Source organism: Rhinoraja longicauda, chromosome 25, assembly GCF_053455715.1.
Source record: "Rhinoraja longicauda isolate Sanriku21f chromosome 25, sRhiLon1.1, whole genome shotgun sequence".
NCBI lineage: Eukaryota > Metazoa > Chordata > Chondrichthyes > Rajiformes > Arhynchobatidae > Rhinoraja > Rhinoraja longicauda.
In genome coordinates this window covers 7,787,368-7,803,913 of record NC_135977.1, presented here as the reverse complement: position 1 = coordinate 7,803,913, position 16,546 = coordinate 7,787,368, and the positions used below count along the sequence as shown (strand labels likewise).

Genomic DNA, 16,546 nt, shown 5'->3' with positions numbered 1-16,546 from the left:
GGTCTTATTGAAACATATAAGATAATTAGGGGATTGGACACATTAGAGGCAGGAAACATGTTCCCAATGTTGGAGTCCAGAACAAGGGGCCACAGTTTAAGAATAAGGGGCAGGCCATTTAGAACGGAGATGAGGAAGAACTTTTTCAGTCAGAGAGTGGTGAAGGTGTGGAATTCTCTGCCTCAGAAGGCAGTGGATGCCAGTTCATTGGATGCTTTCAAGAGAGAGCTGGATAGAGCTCTTAAGGATAGCGGAGTGAGGGGGTATGGGGAGAAGGCAGGAACGGGGTACTGATTGAGAGTGATCAGCCATGATCGCATTGAATGGCGGTGCTGGCTCGAAGGGCTGAATGGCCTACTCCTGCACCTATTGTCTATTGTCTATTGCATTTAAAGAAACAAATCCGTAAGCGTAATATATTTGTGAGCCAAGTACTTCATATAATAAAAAAGTTTTTGTAGCAGCATGACAATTGACCTTCATTCCAACAGCAGAACACTCCTCACTCACTATATCCGTATGACAATACACTGAGTTTTATAAGCAGATTGTTTTAATAAATTTCAGTGCAATAATTTAGATTTCAATGCCTTTATTGAAGTACTGTTTTTCTCATTTCCATTTTGTTTGGATGACATTTTCACAATTATGTTATTCATTGCTGTTTTCTTTCTTTAATTTATCTTCTAACTCGGTTCTTCTTTTGTCCCAGTGTTTGAAGTTATGAAGTCTTTCTTATATTTTAACCATTTCTGTGAAAATGCATATTTTTCACCTTACTGTCCAGGTGAATTTGGTTTTGTGGTTACTTACAGATAGCAGTATTGAAGAGGAGCAGGTAATTGAGTCACATTTCTGAAAATGCATTGAGTCGTACTGATTAAATCTTATTAGATCCAGTGTAGTAATTGAGGCTTCTAAAGGAAAAAAAGCTTCAAATGCCAAAAATGCAAACTTAAAATAGAAATTTCAAGAAGTCAGTATCTATAATGAGAAAAAAATCAAATTCTAGAGATCCTTCACAGTTCAGGCAACACCTGTGGAGGAAGAAACAGATTAATGTTTCAAGTTGATGACCTGGGGTAGATTCATGACATCTTGAAGATTCCTGGTCAATCTTAGTATGTGGAAGTAATTTGCATTCCCACCAGATTTCTGGTCTGCGTTCAGTTTCTAGTCTGTTCAAAATCGTCAGATCTTAGCCAATGTTATCTGTGTGTATATCACGTTTATACAGTGCCCTCCATAATGTTTGGGACAAAGACCCATTTATTTATTTGCCCCGTACTCCACAATTTGGGATTTGTAATTAAAAAAATCATATGTGATCAAAGTGCACATTGTCAGGTTTTATTAAAGGGTAATTTTATACATTTTGGTTTCACCGTGTAGAAATTACAGCTGTGTTTATACATAGTTCCCCCATTTCAGGGCACCATAATGTTTGGGACACATTGGCTTCACAGGCGTTTGTAATTGCTCAGGTGTGTTTAATTGCCTCGTTAATGCAGGTATAAGAGAGCTCTCAGCACCTAGTCTTTCCTCCAGTCTTTCCATCACCTTTGGAAACTTTTATTGCTTTTTATCAACATGAGGACCAAAGTTGTGCCAATGAAAGTCAAATAAGCCATTATGAGACTGAGAAACAAGAATAAAACTGTTAGAGACATCAGCCAAACCTTAGGCTTACCAAAATCAACTGTTTGGAACATCATTAAGAAGAAAGAGAGCACTGGTGAGCTCACTAATCGCAAAGGGACTGGCAGACCAAGGAAGACCTCTACAGCTGATGACAGAAGAATTCTCTCTAGAATAAAGAAAAAACCCCACCTGTCCATCAGATCAGAAACACTCTTCAGGAGTCAGGTGTGGATTTGTCAAAGACCACTGTCCGCAGAAGACTTCATGAACAGAAATAGAGGCTACACTGCAAGATGCAAACCACTGGTTAGCCGCAAAAATAGGATGGCCGGGTTACAGTTTACCAAGAAGTGCTTAAAAGAGCAACCACAGTTCTGGAAAAAGGTCTTGTGGACAGATGAGACAAAGATTAACTTATATCAGAGTGATGGCAAGAGCAAAATATGGAGGAGAGAAGGAACTGCCCAAGATCCAAAGCATACCACCTGATCTGTGAAACATGGTGGTGGGGGTGTTATGGCCTGGGCATGTATGGCTGCTGAAGGCACTGCTCACTTATCTTCATTGATGATACAACTGCTGATGGTAGTAGCATAATGAATTCTGAAGTGTATAGACATATCCTATCTGCTCAAGTTCAAACAAATGCCTCAAAACTCATTGGCCGGTGGTTCATCCTACAGCAAGAAAATGATCCCAAACATACTGCTAAAGCAACAAATGAGTTTTTCAAAGCTAAAAAATGGTCAATTTCTGAGTGGCCGTCAATCACCCGATCGGAACCCAATTGAGCATGCCATTTATATGCTGAAGAGAAAATTGAAGGGGACTAGCCCCCAAAACAAACTTAAGCTAAAGATGGCTGCAAATAGAGGCCTGGCAGAGCATTACCAGAGAAGACACCCAGCAACTGGTGATGTCCATGAATCGCAGACTTCAAACAGTCATTGCATGCAAAGGATATGCAACAAAATACTAAACATGACTACTTTCATTTGCATGACATCGCTGTGTCCCAAACAGTATGGTGCCCTGAAATGGGGGGACTATGTACAAAAACACTGCTGTAATTTCTACATGGTGAAACCAAAATGTATAAAAATGGCCTTAATTAAAATCTGACAATGTGCACTTTAACCACATGTGATTTTTTTCTATTACAAATCTAAAATTGTGGAGTACAGAGGCAAATAAATAAATGATGGGTCTTTGTCCCAAACATTCTGGAGGGCACTGTATATTGTAGCTACTTTTAATGTTAACTGTGGTTAATGTTAAGTGAAGTGGGATTAACCTAAAGTCAATTTTTGACTGGCATGAACATAGTGAGCTAAATGTGGCTCAATGTGTCATTATTTTTGTCTATATACAATTGAAATTCTAATGATTTTGTACTGATGAGTTGTAAATGACAATTTTTTATTTAGTTTGGGGATCCTCCATTGCATTTTAACTCGCAAGTATTGCATTCAGTTAAGCAATCCTGACAGTGATGAATGGAGTAACATAGCCTTCACTTTAACAAAAGCTTATAATGATGGAATCATTGATGCCTTTCTTGTTCGTTCATGTGTTATGAAAGTTCTGCATTATGTGGTGCTTTTGAAGCTGTTGTGCCAGGCACTAACTGTTCTGACTGCATTTGAAATTCCTGATGCTGTTCACAGATTTTTTTTAAATGTGCATCATATTTTTTAATCATCTGCCTTATTATCAGTCCTTTTTGCGAAATCAGAATTTGAGTATTTTGTACATTGAAACTAGGTTTGCTTAAAAAGTTAACTCTTTCAGGGCTAGTATAAGGTTTTATTTGATATTTCTTAAAAAAAAAAAAGATATACTTTAAAATGTAAACATTCATGAATAAGGTGCATTATACAAAGGAGGGATGTTGTTCAAACTTTAACAATCGGGAGATTTAAGTAGACAATCCAATGCCTTGCTGGTTTCATGGGGCAGTATTCAGGAGCATGTACCAGACTTAATTTTGTTATCCCATTCATGTTTGAGAGCTTGTTTAAATATAGCGATTGGGCTGAGATCCTAGCTGAGATTGGCTAACTTGCTTTCTGTGCTTAAACGATCGACAAATATTATATCCACAAATATTACATTGTATATTTACAAATTGGATGTGAATGTAGGAGGTATGACAATTAAGTCTGCAAATGATATAAAAATTGGTGGTAACATCAACTACAGGGAAGGTAGTTTGGAGTTTAGAGATACAGCATGGAAACGGGCCCTTTGTCCCATTGAGTCCACAGGGTGACCTAGGGATTCTGATTTTGAATTTGTAGCATTGGTACTGGATTAAAGGGATTCTACAAGATATCACCTCATGTGTGACATAAGGAGATCTGCCAAAGTGGTATACATATTTGGGCATGTCTCTAATTATTACTTTCGTATGAGTTTGTTTCAAGTAGAAAAAGTTTTGTCTCAATTTCGACTTTATCAACATCACAATCCATTTCACTTACAAGTTCAGTGACTTGCATATTTTTTCTATAAGTGCCAAAGTTCCCCAAAAAAGCTGGATTGGGTCTGACCTGGCAGCTTGTACTATTCTTCCCTTCAGAGTTACAATTCTACTTCTTGACAATCAGCATGCACCATCCTTTTCTTTTAATGCTTGAGTCTGCACATGTGCCCCATTGCAACAAACCTGCCCCTGAATAGTCATGTCTTCAAACTCTCCACACCATGTACCATGCACTATATATGCCGCTGTGGGTTGTTGGTCTCCAGTGAAATAACATGCAGCGTGTGCAGGTTGAGATGCAGAGAGCTCACGAAAGTGTGTCTGGTTTATTTGATACCACACATGCATAATTCATTTATTTGCAAGGCAGGTTATTGGCAGGGTTCCGTTCCCGTGAATGTTTGTCACTCAAATAGTTTGCAAGTCAAAAATGCTGGTGTGAATTTTTATACGTGGATACAAATATTTTTCCAAGTGATTTTATTTTGTTAAAACCAAAATAATTTGGGTCCTATTTATCATATACAATGGCAGGCACATTATATGATACTTAACAATTTTGCCAAATGAATCATATATTTAATACTTGCTTCTATTTAATAATTAGGCTTTCCAATGTATTGATAGAGATGACATTGTCATTTGCATCCACTGTACATTATGCTCACTAAATGGGATTGATACCTTAAGAGAGTGGAAATTTAAAAAAATGTTGACTAATGTATACTGCAGCGAATAAAATTTAGGATAGTGATTTTTGTTGCGAACATAAGATTTTTTTTAATTGATTTGTGTGATAGTACTCTGGGTTTGTGAGAATTTATAGTTGCGGCAGCTGTGTATTCACTGCTTCAGCAATGAACTGGTAATGTGATCTGACGTGACTTGTCATTATGGACGTGCAAGTGATCAATTTGGTAGAATAGCTGGAGCCAGCCATCAGATGCAGCTTCAGTAACCTGACCCACTACAGTGACAAAGGAAAGGACTTGCAGCTACACTTTCCACATCACATTGATCCGTTCAGAAATCCTCTGATTGTGACTAAGTGTTTTAAAGTGCACAAGTACAGATTGTGTAAGGTATTTATCATTCAACTGTGAGCTTTTGTAAATTAATTTGGAAATAAAAAGAGAAACCATGAAAATATTGAATAGGGGTTTGAAATGGGCAGCATTTCAATGTAGTTGAGTAGCCTCACGGATTATGATCATCTTTGCCGTAGCATCCTTTTTGGTTTGATTATGCATGTTAACTGCTCTCACATCTGCTGTTACCAAATTTATTATAATCACATCATAGTGTGCAAAGTACTGCTTTCAATATGATACAGTTATGATGACCTGAAACTTTTGACCTTCCAGCAATATATTATTTAGCTGGTGTGGCCTGATGCTTTGGTGGGGAATTTTTACTAGTCAATAGCAGATTGAATGATTACTGTTCGATGTTTTAGTGTTATAAATGGGTGCTAGAATTGACGTATTGTGTTGGATTACAAATCCATCTGATCATAGGGAACTGCATGATGCACTTGTGGGGAAGCACAATAAACAAGGAGTGGAAGCTTGGTCTTGTAGATTTTATTAGGTGAAAGTTTCTCATTAATGTAGAATAAACAACAGAATAGACAAGGTGGAGTGACTGGTCTGTTTATATGCTGCAAATTCCATGTAATAATATGTTGTTTATCATTTTCTGCTTGTAATTTTTGTTCAGCACCTTTTTAAAAAGAAACATCCTACCTTGATGGGTAATTAAATTGCAATCAATGATTATACCTGTTACTGAATAAAATAATGGATTCCTTGAAAGCAGATCTTTCAAAAATGGAAAGTAAATAGCTTTCTTCTTTCAATAAACCTAGATAATAGAGGACTGAACTTCAGTTGCTGATGTGTTTAATCATCTGGATTCAAATTTAATTTGTAATGTTAAGCATTGATTTTCTTTATATTTGGGTAGCATTTTAGAACTTTATGATCATGTAGGAAACCACAGCTGATTTCTTTTTGACTAATGCAAAATTATGCCTCTGATGGTTTGTTCTTGCAGCTGAAGTCAATTAATCATTTGCTGCTTTGAATTAACTAACAACTGAAGAAATAATGAATCTGGGCCTCCCACCACCACTGGATTAAATGCTACATTGAGCAGTATTTATTTCCTGTGATTTAAAACCTTCAGGGCCTAAGGGTCTGGATGTATTCGGGCATCATGCTTGCATTTCAATATTGGTGTAAATATACCTCAGATTGTAAAAATGAAAATATGCTATCAACATATTTCCAAAAGATTGCAAAAAGAGTGTTTGTGAAAGTGAACCCTGAGCAGAACTGGCCAGAGATTAGCTTTGTATTAGCTGTCACTCCCAAGTGAAAACAGACTGTTTGACTGTGAAAAAAGAGAAAAATAAGGTATTGGTGTACTGTTGGAAGAGGAGTGGATATTGATGATGGTAGCAAATAAATAAGTGATCCACTCTCTCTTGTATATTTCTATAATCAATAAGTCATTCCTTATGATGAATTTCATGTAGCCTCTATATTTGCGTATTTAAACAATATTCTAAATAACAATACCTTCCCTGGTATTGACTTCAATGAGAGAAATTGTATGAAATAGCTAGTGCGTCTTAAAAACTATAAAATTCTACAAATTCTAGCATCACTGTTTCCTTACATAAAAACAGAAACCAATTTGAAATTCCTTTAAAATTGAATCTAGCTGTGTTTTCATATTTATAAACCTGCTTACATGCCAATGATCGATTGATTTTATATGTGGCTGCCTTTGTGTATTTCAGATGCAGATTTAGGTCGCTGTCTTGCAACAGATGGAATGTACCTTTACACAACTAACTCCATTGGCAAAGGGATCAGCAAACTGGGTTCGGGGCTCCATGGGACACTACGGTAATTGCCTGCATTTAGTCAGTGCAGTTTTAAACTGCATTTGAACATTTGTAGTGAAGCTGGAGGAAGATCATTTGTCATATTCAAATTTGCATTAAGATAAAACTATGTTGAAATTCCATTTCATGAACATCTATTTATTAAAGCCATCACATTTATTATGTCATCTTAGACATTTAGAATTGAGGATCTTCCATTCCTTGCTTCTTTTCCAATTTTGCATTTCTGAGGTGGCTCGTGAGGCCAGTGTTGGAACTGCAGACTCTTCCACAGATGGGGCTGGTAGATAAGCAATTTGTGAGATCAGGGGTTTCTTCTGCCAATTAGGCAGGCCTTCTCCATGCTTCCGATGCATGGTCCTGGGGGTCTTAAAACCATCATGAATGTTGCTTCTCCGCTTTGAGTGGTCATGGCCACCGATTCCCAGGAGTCGGTGAGGATGTGGCACTTTCAGAACATCTTGGGGGTGCATTAGGGGGAAGAAATGTTGGTATGGCTGAGTACACTGATGTTGGTTTACAAATCCTTTCAATGAATTTGAAAGGTTTTCAGAAGCACCTTTGTTGATATTTTTCCAGTGCCTGCTTAGATAATTCAGGTTTCATAAGCATATCGAAGAGCTAGGATCACTGATGCCAAATTGAAATTTTGTAACCGTCAAATCCTCTTCTCTATCAACTGAGCCTGTGCTAATTTATCGAAGGGGAGATGAAAGGTAACTCAAGATATTGGAAGTAATCCATTTTCCAGGGTCTCGTCAGGAACCTTCGTAGTCGAAGTGTGCACTGCAGCAGAAGTTATGTCATCATTATTACGTTTGCGGCATGCATTTCATCAAAGAACCATGTGAGGCATCCTATTGCAATGTCACAAATGACAACAATTTGGAAAACAAAATTGATGTATTTTGCACACGTAAAATGTGTTTAAGAAAACCTTTATCAGATAAGTGAGATTTTAAAGCATTACTTTAAACTATAATACCCCTACCAGCCTAGTTCATCATTACTCAAAATGGCAAAAGAGTATTTTGGATGGCATCAAGAACCACTCTCCATTTGTCAGGGGTGTATAAGAGCCTAGTGGTATCTCGGAGATTATTAACCCCCCTGCCCCACTAAACATCGCTGCCATATCTTTGGCAGTGGTTTTTGGTCTCACATTTATATGTTTACCACAGAACAAGATTGGAAGCAAGTTATCCTCAATTCTGAGCAATTGTCTGAGGAGGAGCAAACAATGGTCATACTTCAGAAGTGTTTCATCATTAGCAAATCACTGTGGAACATAAAAATATGCTCAGTCTTCCAACCTATTTAAAAATGAAATCAGTTTAATTATGGCTCAAAGGGCCTAATGGCCTCCCCCTGCACATATATTGTATATTTCTAGTGCATGCATCATCCAGAGGGTAAATTATACCATCTTTAATAATAAAAGCAGAAACCTGTCAAAAGAGAAGCAAAGTTAACGTTTAGGTCAAAGACTTTGTCAGATCTTGATTTTCGTATGCCATTATTTTGTTTTCAATACTATCTGTTGAGAAGAAGAAAGCCATTTCTATTAGCTCACCTTGTTCGAGACATGGGAACTGGTAGCGGAGGTTCGGGAAAGCCTTGTGGACAAAGTTACATGAGAATTTAGATTCTCAATTTACTTTCCATTTGTGCCAAGATGCAAAAGGAAGAAAAGATAATGGTGACTGTGATCAAGTTTTCAAATTTAAGTGCCTTAAAAATGTCTTAAGCAGTTCATTGTTTTAAATCACTGACACAAAAAACAGCTTTTATCATGCAAGAGAACTCATCAGCAAGAAGCATGGCATGGATATTGAAAATGGTCGTCATTATAACAGCACATGCTTTGACCTGTCTTTGTTTTCACATTCCTCAATATTTCAGCTACTGTTTAGTTCTATTTGAACTGCCTGTTTGAGATTGCTCCTATTAAATGTGATAAAACAAGTTGACAAAAACTAAAGAAATAAAGTTTGTTTACTCTAAGAGTGAAGCTGAATGTAATGAGAAGACATAGTAGAACAACTAATGTTACGGTGAAAAAATGCTGGCGAGAGCTTGGCAGTTATCTTAAATGAGGAAGAGAAGTACAAGCGGAAGACATTTATCATATCATATCATATATATACAGCCGGAAACAGGCCTTTTCGGCCCACCAAGTCCGTGCCGCCCAGTGATCCCCGCACATTAACACTATCCTACACCCACTAGGGACAATTTTTACATTTACCCAGCCAATTAACCTACATACCTGTACGTCTTTGGAGTGTGGGAGGAAACCGAAGATCTCGGAGAAAACCCACGCAGGTCACGGGGAGAACGTACAAACTCCTTACAGTGCAGCACCCGTAGTCAGGATCGAACCTGAGTCTCCGGCGCTGCATTCGCTGTAAAGCAGCAACTCTACCGCTGCGCTACCGTGCCTCCACGTTGGTGTGGCTGGAGATAATATTCCACAAATACTGGATCATTTAATTGCATATTCGCATACCACCACTCAATTTGACATGATGAAGCCATTGCATTCTAATTTTGCTCTCGAACTCCCCTGACATGCACGTATATTGTACGTTGTTGGTCCAAACATGGGCTAGAGAGCTGTAAAGAAGAGTAGAAACTGCTCTCAATGTCAGTTGAGAATCCAAGGAAAATCTAGCAGAGAGCAAAAAATGGATTTAGTTGATGGTTAATATACACAGTTAGGAACGTTCAAGGGATATGAGTCAAATGCAGGCAAATGAGACAAGATCAACTATAAAACCAGGTTGATAGAGACAAACTGGACCAAAGGGCCTGTTGCTGTACTGTATGACTACCACAAAGGTTTATTTCCCATCACCTGATTTGGTGAGGCACATAGGAAAGAAACTTTGCATATTCTTCAATCAGCATTATTGTGATTAAGGTTAATTTTTATATTTGGATTATATCCACACACATGTGGCAATGAAAAAGGGGCAAGTTCCAATTTGTAGGAAATCTGGGTTTACCTGTTTGAAACAGTATTCCGGTTGATCAAGTAAAGATATGAAAAAAACATAATATTCCCTCCAGTGTTCTGGTTGAATTGTTCCAATTTTCTCCTATTTAAATGTTCTTGTTCTATGGTTATAAAGTAGAAATTTGCACCAAGGTAAAGTTGAAAATGGCCATTGTCAAGCATCACAACAAAGCTCCATGGAAGGCAGTTGAGAGTCATTTGAGTCTGGAGTCACATACGTGTCAGAACAGATAAGGATGGCAGATTTTCCTAAAAGACACAGCTGAAAATTTGAAATAAAAATAGACACTAGAAATAACATGTCAGACAGCATTTGTGGAGAGAAACAGATAATGTTTTGAGTTGGTAATGTTTTTAGCCGAAAGCATAAAATGGAAGTTCAATGATGGCAACAACAATATTGGAATCAGCAATTGGCTTAAAAGTTCTGCCTCTCCCATTTACGTCTACTTTGCAATGTCATCTGTTTATCCTTTTGTTCACTTGTCTTATCTCTCAGCACAGACTTTCTTTTTGATATTTCCTTCTAATCCACCAACCCCCACCGTGAAACTTTTTCTACAGTTTAAAACTCATTTTAGAGAAGAAACTTTTTTATTTAGTTCTGATGAAAAACAATTGATCTGAAACATTACCTGTTTCTGTTTTTATGTCATGTTTCCTGCTGCGACGGTGCTTTTCTTATACAATGATGCTTCCATGTGCAGATTCACAACAAAGTGCATTATCATTTTGTTCTCAATGAGCATGTTATCATGCAAAATCTGAATTGAAAGACTAGCAGATGTCAGCTGTATTCCAGTTAGTGGTAGAATGGGCTTTAGAGGACAAATGGTCTGCTTTGGTTTCTGCATTGTTAAGTGCTCATTCTCTGGTGAATTGCACACTTTCACATTAACACACTTACTCTACACACTTGACATGGCTGTTTAAATGGAATTATCGGAACAAATGATGAGCAAATGTATTCAAATGCCTGCTTTTAAACTTATTCACAGTCTAAATTTTAATCTATGTTGTATATTGGCAGGGTAAGTAATGAAAAAATCTTTACATTTAACTGGAGAAATTGGGTTATGTATCAGTTTAAATTGGTGATTTGTGATGGTCAGTGTAGCCTTGCAACTAAACATCTGAATTTCTCTTTCCACTGACAACCTCTTCAACTCTATTTTTGGTATCTTTACAAAACCTGCCATGGTATCCTCTTTCTCGGGTACTCTTTGTAATTCTATGTAAGTACATGTAGATTGTAAATTCTTTGTTTTTTGGTTTCTACCCAAATAGAATAAATTGCTGGACTGTTGAGTAATCCCCACATATCTGACTTAAAATTATAAGTAGCATTTTGACGCTACAGTTTTAATGGCACATTTTGAAAACCTGATTTTGCAAAGACAAAGTAATGAAGTTGAAGCTTAGTTTATAATGTACTATCATTTTTTACTGATTTGATAATTTCCTCATTCCTGGAACACGCCTGATAAATCTTTGCACATTCACAGGGAACCGAATGTGTGCTGACCATAATTGGATATAACACTGTACTTGTGTTGAGGACTGAATAATACTTGCCTCACCTACATTGAACGTGGGATGCATAAATTCCTTTTGTGTTAACAGAGTAGGGTTCATTAGACCTCCTTAATAATGATCCCATTATTTTTAGGAAGGTGCAGTGAAAAATGTTTTATACACTGAATTCTGGCAGTAACATTTCTATTCAGCACGCTCTCTTTTCTCCCCAGTGGCTTTGTCTATTGTCGCAATGATGAACTTGAGGCTGGCTGGATTGCCTTTGGAAGTACCACTCTCCTTCACCGCCCTGCCTCTTTTGATAGCAAGCCGCACCACATCTTTCAAGTGATCAATCAGTACACCTTGCAGGTAACATCTTGTCCTTTAACTTTTTGTGTTGCATGTTGTTAGCACTGTTGCATCTGATCAATTTTCATGGTTAATTTCCTTTGGTCCTGCTAATATGGCATTGCTAACCTTAAACAAATTTACCTGCCTTGTAAATTTCTGCTTGAGCACGATTAAAGCAAGAGTTCAGAATTATCTAAAGTTGAATTGCTTTTACTTCTGTTGTAATATGATTTGACTGTAAAATTGCATTAACTTATTAAAGCTTGAGTTTGTTAATATTGCACAGCATGAAGTGCAGTCTATTCACTGGTGCATTTTCCTGCTTATTTTATAATTGGCAATTTAATTAATGGTAATCACTTCCTTATTTGAGGGAAGGGATTTAACTTTTGAACCTAAATCCAGATTTTGATCACGTTAACACATTTTTTACTATTTGGCATGCAAATACTAAACTAACAATAAATCACTCTGGCCTTATTTTCTGCCCAAAATGAATAATTTGTATTTATTGTCACCCTCTTCAACCGGTAAGACAACAAATCTGATTAGATGTCTTATCTATATGCGTTTATCATTTCCAGTCTTGTATGAAGAACTTAATATATTTGGATGACTGAGTAATCTGAGTTTCAGTTTGCCTTCATCCAATAAATTGATCCTCTCTTCAAAATATCTCAATAGATATAATGCACATGACTTTTTCTACAACTAATCTACTTTTTTACTCTTGATACCTATTTATAGAATTCCATAGAATACTTTCTGTCAGTGTACTGAATTTTGATGTCAAGTTATTAGCTTGTGGTAGTCGGATTTTGTTTTGCATGTTTCTCATCCTTCTATCAGGACCTATACAAGTATTTACTAAATCCTAAGAAACACTGTTTTCAAGATGTAATTCAGGGCAGACTCAATAATATGTACCTTTTTTTGTTTCAGCAACCTGATGAATATTTAATCATACTAATTTCTCTAGTCCTATAATAAACATTAAAAGTTTACTGGACAGATAAAGCACTTGCCCCATTGTGTCCCATCTTAGTTACTTGTTAAAAGTTTTCATCTGAGGCATCCTTTGGGATTGAGGCATGGGAGACTGCAGAGGGTGGAATCTTGAGCAAAACAGGATCGGGGGATGACATTCTTCCACTTTGATTTTGTGGTGGCTAATGAAGTTAATGTGTCAATTGTAGACTCCCTGACTGAGGGAGCATGTGGGTGCCCAGTACTTATCAATGGCTCCCAACGTAGCTAGAGGTGCTCAGTGTCATTCCAAATACCCTTACTCCATTTGGAAATATGGACCAGGAATTCCCAAGAGTCAGTAAAGTTGCATTTCTGCAACGAGGCTTTGATCACAACCTTGAATCCTTTCCTCTGTTTGCTTGGTGATCTTTCCCCATGACTGAGCTTGAAATAAAATGTTTTTGGGGTTCCGATGTCAGGCATGCAACCAAGGTAGCCTTCCCAAGTTGGCCAATTGTGTGTAATTAGGATGTCCAAGTGAGGTTGTCAACCTGGGGAGTGAACACTGAAGTTGGTTTGATTGTCCTTCCAGTGAATTTGAAGGATTTAGCAGAGATAGCATTCGTTATACTTATCCAGTGCCTTGAGGTGCCAGGTGTAGGTATCTAAGTTTTTAGGAGGACAGAGATCATTGCTGCCTGTTAGGCCATGAGTTTTGAGTGAGGTCTTCACTATCTGCTTCTCCCTCAATTAACTAAGGACATTAATCTATGTAGACAAAATGCTGAAGTAACTCAGTGGGTCTGGCAGCATCTTTAGAGAAATGGAATAGGTGATGTTTCGGGTTGAGACCCTTTTTCAGACCTGAAATGTCACCTATTCCTTTTCTCCAGAGGTGCTGCCTGATCCGCTGAGTTACTCTAGCATTTTGTGTCTATCTTCGGTATAAACCATTATCTGCAGTTCCTTCCTACTAATAATTAATGTGATGATTATAGTTCCATCTAACATAAACTGAGTTTTAAGGACTGATCTTATCTTTTGTACTTTTGTATGTGAACTGAGAGTAAGATATTCTTGCCTGCATGATTACTAAGGTCGCAAATTTAACAAGTGCAAGTATTGCGCATTTGCCCTGCCAAAGTTGCGGTGATGTTTGTGCAGAAAGCAGACATGGCAAAATGCTTCTCAGTCATTGCCAAAAAAAGTAAATGGAAATGAACTGGACAGTTTGGCAACACGTGGTGAGACACCCCACTGACTTGTTGAACTTTGCCAGTTTTGTATTATGTTAATCACTTGTTACACATGGAAATCTCAATGTTATAACTGTAACTCCTCATCTCAGAAATTATTCTTGTAAATCTATTCTGGACCCTCTCTAATGCCGTTGCATCCTTACTATAATGTGTTAGCCAGAATTGAGGCTGGGCAATACATTTTCTATAGGTTCAGTTAAACTTCCCTTTTCATATCTCTTTTAATATCCCTTTATTAAAGCTTCTATTTAATTTAAAAGAGAGTTAGATAGAGCTTGAATTTAAAAGACAATTAGATAGAGCTCTAGGGGCTAGTGGAATCAAGGGATATGGGGAGAAGGCAGGCACAGGTTACTGATTGTGGACGATCAACCATGATCACAATGAAAGGCGGTGCTGGCTCAAAGGGCCAAATGCCCGCCTCCTCCTGCACCTGCTTTCTATGTTTCTATTTTCTATTATTAAAAAAGCCCAGAAGTATGTATGTTTTCTTAATTTGCCCTATCATTTAAAATAATTTGGACAAGCATATCCCCAGGGCCCTTTGCTGTTACAGTACCACTCCCTGGTCTTTTGACCAAAATGTATCACCTACCATTTCTTCACATTAAACTTCATCTGCCATTTGTCCGCCCACCTCACTGTCCTGTTTATATATCCTGCTGTAATCTACCGATATTCTCTGTGCAGTTCACAAGTGCACCAAATTTTATGTTGTTTATGCAAAATTTAGAAATTGTGGCTTCTGCCAAGAACAAGAATAATATATCGAAAAAGCCAAGGATCCAGTACAGTTCACCTTCCACCAATCTGAAAAGTGACCATTCATCACAAACCTCTGTCTGTGACCTAGCTGAATTTTGTATCCATGCTACCAATATCAGTTTTTTTGCTACATGCTTCAACTTTGCTGATAAGTCTATTAAATGTATCTCAATAAGCATCAATAAACATCAAAAAAACATCTGCAAGTCCACATATAACATATTAATGAGATTTCTCTCATCATAATCATAATCATAATTTATTAGCCAAGTATGTTTTACAACATTCGAGGAATTGGGTTTGCCACACAGTCATACCAAAAAAGTAACAAGACACACAACTACATAAAGATTTGACATAAACATCCGTCACAGCACCTCCTCCACATTCCCCACTGTGATGGAAGGCAATAAAGTCTTATCTTCTTTCTTCCTTTCCTCCCACGGTCGGGGGAGTCAAACCATCCACAGCTGGCGATCGAGCTCCCACGTCGGGGCGGTCTAAGCTCCCACATTGGGACGGTCAAAACTCCTGCGGCTTGGAGTTCCCGAAATCGCTCCCTAACCAGGGACCGCGAGCGTCACGATGTTAAAGTCCGCAGCTCCCGCAGGTTGGAGCACCAAAGGCCGACCCCTGGCAAAGGGATCACCCGCTCCAAGATATTAAGTCCGCAGGCTCCATGGTTTTGGAGCTCTAGAAGTCCCAAACAAGAGGCTGCCAGCTCCATGATGTTAGGTCGCAGTGCAGATGGAGATATGACACGGAAAAAGTCGCATCTCCGTCGAGGAAAGAGATAAGAAAAGTTCCCCCACCATCCCCCACAAATACAAAACTAAAGATAAACTAAAACATACATTTTCCAACAAACTAAAAACACAAAAAATGAAAAAGATGAAGACAGACCGTTGGCGAGGCAGCCATCATGCGGCCCCCCCCCCCAGCCAGTGTGTTGGCTCATCAACATAATCTGTGAAATTGGTTGAACTTGACATGTATTTCACAAATCCATGCTGTTTTGTCTTATTTAATCCATTTTCCTCCTGGTCACTATTAATCCTGTCCGGAATCAAAGTGTCTAAAACGTTCCCACTGAGGTTAAACTAATTAACCTGTAGTTGCCTAGTTTATCCTCAATCCCTTTTTTAAACAAAGGAGTTACATTTGCATCAAGCCCATATCCAAAGAGCACTGGAAGATTAAGGTTACTGCCCCTGCAATTTCTGTCTGTCCCCCAAAATCCCACTTTGTCGATTGTTTTTTCTTTTCAATCAACCATGCTGACACACCTATGTTCCTTTATCTCTTTAAAGATTATGCCCCCAGTTTATCTTGCCGCTTCTTATTTTTCCAACCGCAATATAATATTTCTAATTTTTCAGTGTTAAATTTCATCTGCGATGTGTTTGTTCATGCCACCAGCCTGAAGAATATATTTTTAAATGCTTACTGTTTTCCTCACAGTTCTTTTAGCTTTCAGGTTCCGTGCTGTTTGCATTTGGAAATTATGCATCGTTTGTTGGATCATAGCTACATGGGATTTTAAATAGCCAACAACAAGCTAATTAATTTAATCTTAGTGGGAATGTTTTAGAAACTTTGTGTCAGGTTTGATTAATAGTGACCTG

At 37.9% G+C, this 16,546-nt stretch overlaps 1 protein-coding gene across 10 annotated transcripts in view; it reads left to right on the top strand.

Moving 5' to 3' along the window:
* Positions 1-16,546, top strand: part of hectd4 (HECT domain E3 ubiquitin protein ligase 4) — a 173,658-nt gene that overhangs the window by 27,784 nt on the left and 129,328 nt on the right. For all 10 annotated transcript variants that reach the window (XM_078421863.1, XM_078421868.1, XM_078421861.1 and 7 more), the window contains exons 5-6: positions 6,933-7,041; positions 11,808-11,946. In XM_078421863.1, the coding sequence (XP_078277989.1) occupies positions 6,933-7,041; positions 11,808-11,946 (248 nt within the window). The remainder of the gene's footprint in view (positions 1-6,932; positions 7,042-11,807; positions 11,947-16,546) is intronic.